General features: G+C 43.9%; 1 protein-coding gene across 6 annotated transcripts in view; it reads left to right on the forward strand.

The window, feature by feature from the left end:
• The window catches only part of LOC110488401 (sterile alpha motif domain-containing protein 12), a 132,518-nt gene that overhangs the window by 22,797 nt on the left and 95,964 nt on the right, over nt 1-13,757 (forward strand). For all 6 annotated transcript variants that reach the window (XM_090228183.1, XM_090228182.1, XM_036971040.2 and 3 more), the window contains 2 exons: nt 6,166-6,365; nt 11,946-12,075. In XM_090228183.1, coding sequence (XP_090084309.1) covers nt 6,166-6,365; nt 11,946-12,075 — 330 coding nt within the window. The remainder of the gene's footprint in view (nt 1-6,165; nt 6,366-11,945; nt 12,076-13,757) is intronic.

The raw sequence follows: 13,757 nt of genomic DNA on the forward strand, positions 1-13,757 counted from the left end.
GCAAAAGTGATAACTAAGTGGCTCGGGTAACAAAACATCAATATTTTGGGTCCATGGCCAGGAAACTCCCCAGACCTTAATCCCATTGAGAACTTGTGGTCAATCCTCAAGAGGCGGGTGGACAAATAAAACCCAAATAAAAGTATCGATTATGCAAGAATGGGCTGCCATCAGTCAGGATGTGGCCCAGAAAGGAATTGACGGCATGCCAGGGCGGATTGCGGAGGTCTTGAAAAAGAAGGGTCAACACTTTAAATATTGACTCTATGCATCAACTTCATGTAATTGTCAATAAAAGCCTTTGACACTTAGGAAACACTTGTTACTATGGAATACTGAAGTATAATTACATCTGACAAAAATTTCTAAAGACACTGAAGCAGCCAACTTTGTGAAAATTAATGTCATTCTCAAAATGTTGGCCACGACTGTACAGTCATGTGAAATCCATAGATTTATGGATTTGAATGATTTCAATTAACTGATTTCCTTTTGGACTGTAACTCAGTCTTTTTGAAATTGTTGCATTTTTATATTTTTTTGTTCAGTATAGTAACCGAGACGACCTACTCACCTCTGCTGTTGTGACGAAGTTGACCCATGCATTTCAATGCCCCGTTGGCTGAGATTACCTATGCATCTCAAAGCTGAGCTAGCCATGACAAAGTATTGATAGAGAGAGTCCCCGTCCACTCATTGGCTTAGTCAATGAGTCACCTGAGGTGAAGATCCCCATATGCTACAACGAGCTCCTTTTCCGCTCAAAGATGTTCCAATTACTACTTTAGGCACGCGTGTAACAAGGATCTGACTTTGCCTTCCCCCTGCTGATGGAAAATGTGCTATTGAAAGTCCTTAGGGTAGTCAGTTGTGGAGACTCACTTATGCTTTATACTTTTTTGGAGAGATTAGGAGACTTTTTTTTTTTCTGACTGTGCATGCATAAATATATGACAGAGTGAACCACAGATGGAGGATGCTAAAAGACTGCATGCAAATATACAACACCCATTACCCACACTCTGTCGGTCCATAAAATCCCCAAAATAGTTGTTTGCTTCCAGAGCATCTACAGAGAAGTAAAGATGATTTTTCTGCAGCTTATGAAAATGCTTATTTGTGGTTAGCGATCAAAGCTACTGTTTTTTTTAAAAAGATCAGCATATAAAAGTGAGTCTATGGAGCCCCTCCCCCATGGGTGAAAGAGCGAAAGCTCACCCCCCTGTACGCCCCCTAGCGGATCACTAATTAACTTCACCTTTGGGGAAATGTCCTGGGAGTTGGCGGCTGAGGCCCCTAATGTAGGGTACAGGGCTCCAGTCAGCTAGTCTTTCTCCAGGCCTGGTTTCTGGTTCATAGTGTATGCACATACTCTGCTCTACTTGGAGGGTGAAGCCGGAGTGCCACGGCGACCAGCTCACACTGAGCAAACTTCACTTCTGATTATATCGGCTTCACTTTAGATCTGTTGGCCCAGATATGGCTCTGGATGCCTGTGTAGGGAAAATAGAACTAGTATTTTAAAAAATGTATTTATAGTACAAATGGACTTTTAATAGCCTACTTGTGCTTCCACAACCTTTACCACCTTGTTTACCCCTTGTTCCAATCCAAACTTTGATGTTGGATTGCATGGATGCTGATCTCAAATCAAATCCAAGTTTATTTGTCACTTGCGCCGAATACAACAGGTGAAATGCTTACAGTGCCTTGCGAAAGTATTCGGCCCCCTTGAACTTTGCGACCTTTTGCCACATTTCAGGCTTCAAACATAAAGATATAAAACTGTATTTTTTTGTGAAGAATCAACAACAAGTGGGACACAATCATGAAGTGGAACGACCTTTATTGGATATTTCAAACTTTTTTAACAAATCAAAAACTGAAAAATTGGGCGTGCAAAATTATTCAGCCCCTTTACTTTCAGTGCAGCAAACTCTCTCCAGAAGTTCAGTGAGGATCTCTGAATGATCCAATGTTGACCTAAATGACTAATGATGATAAATACAATCCACCTGTGTGTAATCAAGTCTCCGTATAAATGCACCTGCACTGTGATAGTCTCAGAGGTCCGTCAAAAGCGCAGAGAGCATCATGAAGAACAAGGAACATACCAGGCAGGTCCGAGATACTGTTGTGAAGAAGTTTAAAGCCGGATTTGGATACAAAAAGATTTCCCAAGCTTTAAACATCCCAAGGAGCACTGTGCAAGCGATAATATTGAAATGGAAGGAGTATCAGACCACTGCAAATCTACCAAGACCTGGCCGTCCCTCTAAACTTTCAGCTCATACAAGGAGAAGACTGATCAGAGATGCAGCCAAGAGGCCCATGATCACTCTGGATGAACTGCAGAGATCTACAGCTGAGGTGGGAGACTCTGTCCATAGGACAACAATCAGTCGTATATTGCACAAATCTGGCCTTTATGGAAGAGTGGCAAGAAAGCCATTTCTTAAAGATATCCATAAAAAGTGTCGTTTAAAGTTTGCCACAAGCCACCTGGGAGACACACCAAACAAGTGGAAGAAGGTGCTCTGGTCAGATGAAACCAAAATTGAACTTTTTGGCAACAATGCAAAACGTTATGTTTGGCGTAAAAGCAACACAGCTGAACACACCATCCCCACTGTCAAACATGGTGGTGGCAGCATCATGGTTTGGGCCTGCTTTTCTTCAGCAGGGACAGGGAAGATGGTTAAAATTGATGGGAAGATGGATGGAGCCAAATAGAGGACCTTTCTGGAAGAACCTGATGGAGTCTGCAAAAGACCTGAGACTGGGACAGAGATTTGTCTTCCAACAAGACAATGATCCAAAACATAAAGCAAAATCTACAATGGAATGGTTCAAAAATAAACATATCCAGGTGTTAGACTGGCCAAGTCAAAGTCCAGACCTGAATCCAATCGAGAATCTGTGGAAAGAACTGAAAACTGCTGTTCACAAATGCTCTCCATCCAACCTCACTGAGCTCGAGCTGTTTTGCAAGGAGGAATGGGAAAAAATGTCAGTCTCTCGATGTGCAAAACTGATAGAGATATACCCCAAGCGACTTACAGCTGTAATCGCAGCAAAAGGTGGCGCTACAAAGTATTAACTTAAGGGGGCTGAATAATTTTGCACGCCCAATTTTTCAGTTTTTGATTTGTTAAAAAAGTTTGAAATATCCAATAAATGTCGTTCCACTTCATGATTGTGTCCCACTTGTTGTTGATTCTTCACAAAAAAATACAGTTTTATATCTTTGTTTGAAGCCTGAAATGTGGCAAAAGGTCGCAAAGTTCAAGGGGGCCGAATACTTTCGCAAGGCACTGTACTTACAGGCTCTAACCAATAGTGCAAAAAAGGTTTCCGGTGAACAATGGGTAAGTAAAGAAATAAAACAACAGTAAAAAGACAGGCTATATTACAGTAGCGAGGCTATAAAAGTACCGAGGCTACATACAGACACCGGTTAGTCAGGCTGATTTGAGGTAGTATGTAGATATGGTTAAAGTGACTGCATATATGATGAACAGAGAGTAGCAGCAGCGTAAAAAGAAGGGTTGGGGGGGGGGGGGGGGGGGGGGGGGGGGGGGGCATGCAAATTGTCCAGGTAGCCATTTGTTTACCTGTTCAGGAGTCTTATGGGGGTCAAAACTGTTGAAGTCTTTTTGTCCTAGACTTGGCACTCCGGTACCGCTTGACATGCGGTAGTAGAGAGAACAGTCTATGACTGGGGTGGCTGGGGTCTTTGACAATTTTTAGGGCCTTCCTCTGACACTGCCTGGTGTAGAAGTCCTGGATGGCAGGCAGCTTAGCCCCAGTGATGTGCTGGACCGTACACACTACCCTCTGTAGTGCCTTGCGGTCAGAGGCCGAGCAATTGCCAGGCAGGATGCTCTCGATGTTGCAGCTGTAGAACCTTTTTGAGGATCTCAGGACCTGGGGGCTTCATGGATGATCTGGGAGCTTCATGGAGCCTGACTTTTAAAAAAACATCTGAGGGAAAGTATAATGCTCATCATTGTATATCTTTAAGGGAAATTTGAGATGGAAGTTGACTTAAAATCAGGGTCTATGCTCACCCCGTCCTTAGCTCTCTTCTATTACTTTGTACTATACACGGAGCTAAAATAAGTAAAGAAACCCCCCCCCCCCCCAAGATTATGTTGTGGAAACTATACCATTACAACAGCGTGATATGAGTCTATATACAGGTGATAAAACATAATTATACAGGGCTGCTATTTTGTAACACTCGTACGACCTTCGGATTCATGACCAACCTTTGTCCTTCCAAAGACCACTGATACAGTAATTCCAATTGGCAAGATGGTGGTTCTATGCGTTTCTTTGCTCCCTTTCCCTGTCATTGACTCGGCCTCATTGAGAGAAAAAAGGAGGGGGGGGGGGGGGAGCAGACGGCTGCGGCTCTCTTCCATCACCATTTGCGCATGTCGGAGAGGAAAGGAGTGGGGGTGAACGTTCTGGACTATTGCAGGAAAAAAAAAAATCATTTTCCTCAACCCCCACCTACCCCACTGAGCCCTCTTCCTCAACAGGACAGAGAGCCAGGCAACTCCATCTTTCCCGCTCCTTTCATCCCTCCCCTCTATCCATTTTCTCTCTCGTTCAATAGATTTCCATATTGCTGTACAGATTTAACATAATTCACTGCTGCTCCAGAATGGTTGAACACCAGTCCTACAATGCGTTACGATACATAGAGGGGGAGCGCAAAAGAACGAGCGAGGCGACAAGCGCGCAGGAGGATAGCTAGCTCTGTGCCATGCATCCTAAATTGCCTTTGGTTAAAACATGGCCCTCGTGTACATGTGTATTGCCCTTTTCTATTTAAAGGGGAATGCATCATGGTTTCTGCCTAGTTTCAGCTTGAAACTGAAACTACACCAGATGTCTGGTAATCACCAAGTCTTGTCAACTGCTATTGATAATGAAGTGGCATTGTAAGTGTTCAATAGAGTTCAGGTCACATGTATTGCTGCGATTCAGTTTTTTTTAATAGTTTACTATTGCAAGGATTTAACTGCCTCGGGTTCATGTCTGGCTGTCTAATTTTCATTTTATTTCAATCAGCTCAAATTTGAAACAAACACTTCTCTCATATTTGAATGATTTATTAGTTAGTCTTGTAGCCTATAATTGTCCGTCAAATCAAGCAGGACGTTGTCCAGTAACCCTTCGTGGTAATCTCTGCTGTATGTTGTGGTGCCATCAAGAAGTAGACTGAGGTGGTAGAGCATCAGGATCAGAAGGGCGTCTCGCCGCCTTTTACTCTACTAGGAGGGAAAACAGCTTTTTAAAAAAACAACTAATTTGAGTTTTTCCTTATTGGGTTTCCTGTAATCTCTCGGTAACAGCTGCCTAAACTTGTTCTGGGCCACTATCTGCCACCTGGCATCGTGCCAACATGACTTACATCAGGGTCAGATTTATGGACGTGTCTTTTTAATCTCCCCGCAATGCAAATTTGCCTGTCGCAGGAAATTAATGGAAATCATTAGAAGTTATTATGCACTTGTGTAGTTTGTGTACCCTCAAACAAATAGTGTGGGGTTAGACTGGGTCAGAGTTTTGCCGCCAAAATTGTGTTTAAAAAATATATATATATATATATATTGAAAGGGATCATAGTCGGGAAAACCGTTATAATCTTTGACCTCAAACATAAGGTTGCGTTTTATTGGTTTTGGATCATTTTCAAAAGCCTGATGGATGGTAAAACTACTTTAGTCTACCATGGTAACTCCTGTCAGTACTTTCTGTTTTCTGACGTCAAATAGTGCCTGCGATCTACTTTTATCAATATGTGTGATTATGTCATGATTGTCAGTGTTATAAAAGCTTTACACAAATGTTAGGGCTAATTGTTGAATCTTTTCCAAGGAAGATAGTGTTGGCCACTCTATCAAATTGTTATGTACCGCCCTCTAGTGATGTTCTTATAGTAGAACATGCATCAAGAACTCAAAAACGTGGTAACACTGGTACCTTTGCTACTGGTATTCAAGTACTTACTTTTCCATTGTTTTATTTTTTTATTTGTTGCATTTCTGAACTATTACCAACCAGCAAGATGGTTGGTACACACATCTATACTGTACAAATGCATGTCATATAGTTTAACTTTGTCCGTCCCCTCCCCATTTATCCCTGCAGCTGTCCACTGCAACCTGAGCCAGAATGGGATCGACCACCAGATGATGTGCCCGGACGACGTGACCTCGCACCTGGAGGAGCAGCCCCTAGACCAAGGCGCCGTGCTGGACGACGACAGCCCCACCTATCAGGACGTGAGCCCCGGGTACCAGCGCCACTCCCTGCCCCAGCGCTCCGTCTCCGAGTCAGAACTCTCCCGGGTAAGAACAGGGGGACTTCAATGTAGCCTTTCTCAACCCAGTCATTCCATATATTTTATGTATCATAACCCTAGCACAACTGATTCAAATGGCTGATTAGTTGACTAGTTTCAGGTGTACAAGGTGTTGGAGCACATCAAATATATGGTACAGCTGGTGTGAAAGTCTGCTCTAACGAATGACAGGATGGGTACCAGGCTGGGGTGACCACTCGTACCACGATCATTGGTCTGTAATAGATTTGTAGGTTAATTTTGGGATATTAGTAACAGGTCCTGCCCTTTTGCTGTACGGTTGCACATTTTTACAGACTTTCAAGAATGTAATTCTAACCAATTTTAATTGCCCATCTTGATTATAATAATTACTTCCTTACTGCACACTTTCTGGCACCTAACCATTGCGGTCTTTCGACAGCCCTTATTCAATGTTTCCTGAGAACTATTTACTTAGATTAAAGGTTGTCGTCAGTGGAGATTTGTTTTTATTTCCTCTCCAAAAATAGCATCCTGTCGAGGCAACGGACCGGACATTTCCTCCTCTTTCCGCCTCTGTCTCTGAAGGGAGATGAGAAAGAAAATGACAGATAATTATCTGGCTAACTGGAACTGCTTTCACCCAGACAATATGTCCTTCGAGAAGCTCCACGTAGCTACGCCTTTGATTGGAAAAACTAGGATGCTTTTTGTCTCACTGCGTGGCGCAGGCCTTCTATGTTCCTACAGTATACAAGTGAGAGTGATAAACCACCATGTAGGTTAATTTGAAAAAGAATGTCATGACTGCATGGACTCCTCATTAGAAACCAATAGGAGTAATGTTAGGATGTCTTATTGCCAAACTATTTTCAACCATGCACGTTGTACAGTTTCCGTCTGTTGAGTTCATGACTTCGATCCCCTTTTAACACTACTGAGCCAAGCTGTACTGCTCTGGCCAGACTACACATACCTCTAGTTGCTGGAACATGTTTGAAAATAAAATGTCAGAGCCAGCACAGTAAGGTGCAGTTCAGCTAAGCAACCGCATCGACTGAAAGCATGACCTGGTAGAGCGTGGTGCTTGCAATGCCAGCATAGTGGGTTCTATTCCCGGGATCACGCAGCTGTAAAATGTATGCGCACATGACTGTAAGCTGCTTTGGATAAAAGTGTCTACTAAATGGCATGTGTTATCTACTGAACAAAATATAAACGCAACATGAAACAATTTTTATGATTTTACTGAGTTACAGTTCATATAAGGAAATCGGTCAATTGAAATGAATTCATTAGGCCCTAATCTATGGATTTGACAACTCTGCATGGGTGCTGCCATGACTGGGCTCCCCAGTGGGTGAGCCTATGACCTCCCAGGCCCACCCTTGGCAGCGCCCATGCAGAGTCGCGAAATCTATAGATGAATAATGATGAATTTATTTCAAACGACCGATTTCCTTTATATGAACAGCAAATCAGAATCAGTTTTTCCCCACGAAAGGTCTTTATGACAGCCAGAAATATTCCTCCGATGATCCCGCAGGTGACGAAGCTGGATGTGGAGAGCTGGCATGGTTACACATGGTCTGCGGTTGTGAGGCCAGGTGGACGTACTGCCAAATTCTCTTAAATGACGAAGGCGGTTTGTGGTAGAGAAATTAACATTACATTCTCTGGCAACAGCTCTGGTGGACATTCCTGCAGTCAGCATGCCAATTGCACACGAGACATCTGTGGCATTGTGTTGCGTGACAAAACTGCACATTTTAGAGTGGCCTTTTATTGTCCCCCGCACAAGGTAATGATCATGCTGTATTCTTAAAAAAAAAAACGTTTGACCCCTTTTTCTAGTTAGTCTTGTCCCATCGCTGCAACTCCCGTAGGGACTCGGGAGAGTCGAAGGTCGAGAGCCATGCATCTTACGAAACACGACCCTGCCACGCTGCACTGCTTCTTGACACACTGCTCGCTTAACCCGGAAGCCAGCCGCACCCAATGTGTTGCAGGAAACACCGTACAACTGGTGACCGTGTCAGCGTGCATACACCCGGCCCGCCACAGGAGTCGCTAGAGAGATATGCGACAAGGGAATCCCGGCCGGCCAAACCTTCCCCTGACCCGGACAATGCTGGGCCAATTGTGTGTCGCCTCGTGGGTCACCCATTAAAAGCCAGTGTTGTGTATGTTCTTTCTTTGTGTCCCAATAGTCTGTTTCCGCACTGCTTGTAAATCCAATACGTGTGTGAGGGGTATATATTATGTATAACCTACCTAAAAAGAGATTGCTATGTGCACAGGTAAGATCAGGAATATTGCCTCTGCGTATTGAAACAGGTCAGATCAGGAATATTGCCTCTGCGTATTGAAACAGGTCAGATCAGGAATATTGTCTCTGTGTATTGAAACAGGTCATGTCTACCTATAATTAAATTGAAAAAATATTGTGTGTGTGTAGGCTTGTCTACCATATGAATCCTCTCTTTGTGTCAGACTGGGTTCAAGTGACTTTTGTTTATTTGTATGTATCTGGTGTACATTATTTTACTGCTCTATGGGTGTAATTATTGTTTGGATAACCTTATTAACTATTATGTATAGATTAATTTTTTTATTTAAAAAATCGCTGAGGCGCAATGCAGAAAACGCCGGAAGAATGATCATTTAATTACCATAGTGAATTATTGTAATGTTTGTTTCAATTAATCCCATAAGGGTTGGTTTGCCAATTCTCGATTTGACACGAAAATAAAATGTAATTCGTTCCAATTTCAACCCGGAAGCGTCTTTAAAATGGTTATTAATTTACGTAGCTTGTTATTTCTCCCTTGCCGCACGGCCTACCGTCCACATATAGAGACAGCCTAGCCTGATTTATCCCCGCAATGAAATTGAATAATTAGCGACTTTTCTGCGCCTTTGAGCTTTCGGGGAGAGAGAAACTATGGGCCCAATGCCGCAATGCCGAACTAGGTCATTGAGCTACGGAGGGGATAGGGAGGGAACGAGACGGGCTCAATGTCTCAAATACACACTTATTCGGTCAGCGTGACGCTAATCGTTATTCCCTCATCACTGAGGAAATAATTGTGTACTGTATCAATGGAATGATGCGGTGTGGTCATTTATTCGCTAGGTGGCGCTGTATGTTTGAGAATGCCAGAGCTGTTTACTGCCCTACCAAGGAAAAGAGCAGTAACTGCTTATAGAGTGAAACTGAGAAATTACTTTATTGTCCAGCCAAATGAATTGTAAGCACAATCATTGGAGATCTGTTGTCATACTATGAGGTTATTTTAATTGTATTAATATTGACCCTGACCTCTGACTAGACGGCAGGTACTGCCTTCTTGCTTGATACAACCACTGGTTTCCATGCTGATTTAAAAAAATATTTTTTTACACAAACTTGTTAATGTATTTATTTGTGGCTGTCAGTGTCATATAGTTTGCTTCTTGTATCAGCAAAGATGCATAATACCAAGGTAAACTGTAGACACTGCAGCCTAAAGCTCAGTGAAACCAAGGTAATTGACAGTAACTGAAGTTCGTGATGGCAGTTAGTGCAAACATGACCCCCCCCCCACACACACACACACTCGCACACATTTTCTATGCAACACAATGGAGTCAGGATATATGTCGACATGATAAAGCATGTAGTTGAGTATAAAAAAAGTATACTCATTTTTGACCAAATGCACGGTTGCTGCTCCTTTGCTTAGTAGGGCAGTTTAGTGTACTTACTAGGCTACACATGGTAGTGGAGCTATGCCAACACTACGAGAACCCCTGAAATGCCTTTACATTATTGTAATAATGGTATTACTTTAAATGAATGTAAGTCATTTATTAACCACCTGTAAGGCTTTTAGTATCCTACTCATTACACCTGGTAGTAGTCTGTGTGTTGCTGTGGGTGTACTGTATGTTTCAACTTTGGCTTTGTGGGTTGAAATTCTCTTATTTGTTTTGTTTTTGAAGTTGTCCTTGCTCTGTTGCTAAGGTAACATGAGAAACACCTGAAATGCATATTGTGTTTTTAAATATGCCAAGGACAGATTGACTGTGTTGTGTTTGCGAGCGTGTGCACACAGGCATATTCTCACTTAGAAATGAAGCTAGCTTTTTCTCGCGTCGCACACCAGCGCTGTCACTCAAGTCTCTAATTGGCTCGGTCTCAAGCGCATTTATTTGGACTTTTCCTTTCCTCTTTCTATTTCCTCTCTCTCTCTCGCTCTCTTTCTTTCTCTCTTACGTTCCATGGCTGGCGGGCATAGCCTCACACAATGTTATAGTCCCAGAAACACTGCTCTGTGCTACATTACAGTACGATGTCATATTGACTCAGGAACTGTTGCAGTTCCCACCAAGCTCACCATGGGCAGTTCACATTACATACACTCGCCCCTGAGCAGTAGTGAGCAAAGCCTCTGACTTAATCCCTCTCTCCTGTCATCTATCGATCCTCCTTCCAGCCTTGTCCCTTCTCTTTAACCCTCTCTGTCACACGCACACCATACTTGTGTGTACATACACGTGTGTGTGTGTGTGTGTGTACATATGCCCCGTCTCGCTCTCTCGCTCTCCATTCCTCCTTACTGGCTCATCATGGTAGTGTTTCTGGATAAGCCATCCAGAACGACACTAGCTCCTTCCCCTTCCTGCACTGTACTCTATCATACGCCCCAGGCTGCCAGTCAGAGTTAATTAGTGCTGAGCTGTATTTAATGGTTAACGTGGGATTTTGTTGCCCCTCAGCGGAGGTCTCCTATCGCTCGCTTCCTTACCTGCAGATTCAGCGTCTCTGTGGCCTGCCAAAGCAGTCATGTCGGTCGTCTGTCTGTACTCTAACTATGCTTGGCACGTGGAGAATTACGGTCTTCCCCGGTGGTGCTCTCTCTATATCTGTCTCGCTTCCCTGTCTCTCTCTAGTCAGTCAGGTATAGACAGACAGGGCAATGCTGTGGGTACTGTGTTGTTATGCTAGCCTAGATGGAGGCATGTTTTATCGCTGTGCCGCACAGCGAGCCGCCGCTAACTGGAGTGGGAGGGAGATGGGAGGAAGGGGGTGGCTCTGTAATTTTAGTAGCCCCTCAATCAAAAGGAAGCGACGCCAGCACTTTAGCTACAGTGGCGGGTTGTTCAGCGGGACGCAGACTGAATGCCTGTGGGATTAGGCAACATAACTATCCACCTGGCTGCATGTTGTTGTCGGATCAAATTAACTACAGTATGTCCTCTTTGGTCCGATTTTAAATAGTACTATACCATGATTCCATTTAGTGCTGCTTGTGTAACATACGTTATCTGCTCATGACCATATCCGTAGACATTGCTATATCATTGGCATGGACTGTAATTCCTAACCCTAGGCATACATAGTTCATAGGCTAGCTACTCTTGTGTACTGCTGTCTATTACTGACATGCTGATCATCCATGAGGATGAAACAAATGGCCCTTGCAGATAAGTATTGGTTGGTATTGTTTGTGTATGCACTGTATAGGTAGTCTCGTGTGTTACTGGTATAGTGTATTAATGCATACTGTATGTGCCATCAATATTGGACTTAAGTCATCTGTTGTCTTTCCCCTCCATGCAGCCGGGGAATGTAAAGCTGTCCAAGCCAGTGGTCCTGTGGACCCAGCAGGACGTGTGCAAGTGGCTGAAGAAGCACTGCCCCAAGCAGCACCAGATCTACAGTGACTCCTTCAAGCAGCATGACATCACAGGTGCGCCAGCCAAAGCCCGAATATCTGCTGTCGCAGTTCCCGTCATGTCAATCATACCCTCCTCCAACGAGCCCCTCGGCAAGGTCACACCCGCCCACCCGCTAACAACCCACCTGCCGCATAATGGCGAGACGGCTAATTGCCACGCACTCAACCTCTCGGCACACGACTGATTTACATGACAATGTTTGTTTATTTGTGAGGTACTGACGCCCTCTCGACTCGCCGTGACTGGCGAAATTGAGCACTTCATCCATGATGCACTTACGCCACAAGGAAACGGAGATGGCTGGGGCTTTGTTCTGAACCAGAGCACACTGCAGCGGCATTCCATAAAGATGTGGATGAGGCTACTTTTTCTATTAACGGTAATAGGATCTAGCTACATTCAGTGATAATCCCATGTCAGTAACATGTACAGTGCATACAAAGTATTCAGACCCCTTGACTTCTCCCACATTTTGGTACTTTACAGCCGTATTCTAAAATTGATTTAAAAAAAATTTTTCCCTCATCAATCTACACAATATACCCCATAATGACAAAGCAAAAAACGTTTTTTAGAAATGTTTGCTAATTTATAAAAAATAAACTAAGTATTTGGACCCTTTACTCTACTTTGTTGAAGTACCTTTGGCAGCGAATACAGCCTCGGGTCTTCTTGGGTATGACACTACAAGCTTGGCACACCTGTATTTGGGGAGTTTCTCTCATTCTTCTCTGCAGATCCTCTCAAGCTCTGTCAGGTTGGGTGGGTAGTTTCACTGCACAGTTATTTTCAGGCCTCTCCAGAGATAAGTGATCGGGTTCAAGTCCGGGCTCTGGCTGGGCCACACAAGGACATTCAGAGACTTGTCCCGAAGCCACTCCTGCGTTGTCTTGGCTGTGTGCTTAGGGTTGTTGTCCTGTTGGAAGGTGACCCTTCATCCCAGTCTGAGGTCCTGAGCATGTTTTCATCAAGGATCTTTCAGTACTATGCTCTGTTTATCTTTCCCTCGATCCTGACTAGTTTCTCAGTTCCTGCCGCTGAAAAACATCCCCACAGCATGATGCTGCCACCACCATGCTTCACCATAGGGATAGGGCCAGGTTACCTCCAAATGTGAGGCTTGGCATTCAGGCCAAAGAGTTCAATATTGGTTTCATCAGACCAGAGAATCTTGTTTCTCATGGTCTGAGAGTCTTTAGGTGCCTTTTGGCAAACTCCAAAGCGGGGTGTCATGTGCCTTTTTACTTGGAGGAGTGCCTTCCGTCTGGCCACACTACCATAAAGGCCTGATTGGTGGTGCTGCAGAGATGGTTGTCCTTCTGGAAGGTTCTCCATCTCCACAGAGGAACTCTGGAGCTCTGAGTAACCATTGGGATGTTGGTCACCTCCTTGACCAAGGCTCTTCTCCCCCAATTGCTCAGTTTGGCCAGGCTCTTGGAAGAGTCTTGGTGGTTCCAAACTTCTTCCATTTAAGAATGCTGTAGGCCACTGTGTTCTTGAGGACCTTCAATGCTGCAGACATTTTTTGGTACCCTTCCCCAGATCTGTGCCTCGACATAATCCTGTCTCGGAGCTCTACGGACAGTTCCTTTGACCTCATGGCTTGGTTTTTACGCGGACCTTCACTGTCAACTGTGGGATATTATATAGACAGGTGTGTGCCTTTCCAAATTATGTCCAATCAATTGAATTT

Source organism: Oncorhynchus mykiss, chromosome 30, assembly GCF_057628025.1.
Source record: "Oncorhynchus mykiss isolate SJ-2025 chromosome 30, ASM5762802v1, whole genome shotgun sequence".
Classification (NCBI taxonomy): Eukaryota; Metazoa; Chordata; class Actinopteri; order Salmoniformes; family Salmonidae; genus Oncorhynchus; species Oncorhynchus mykiss.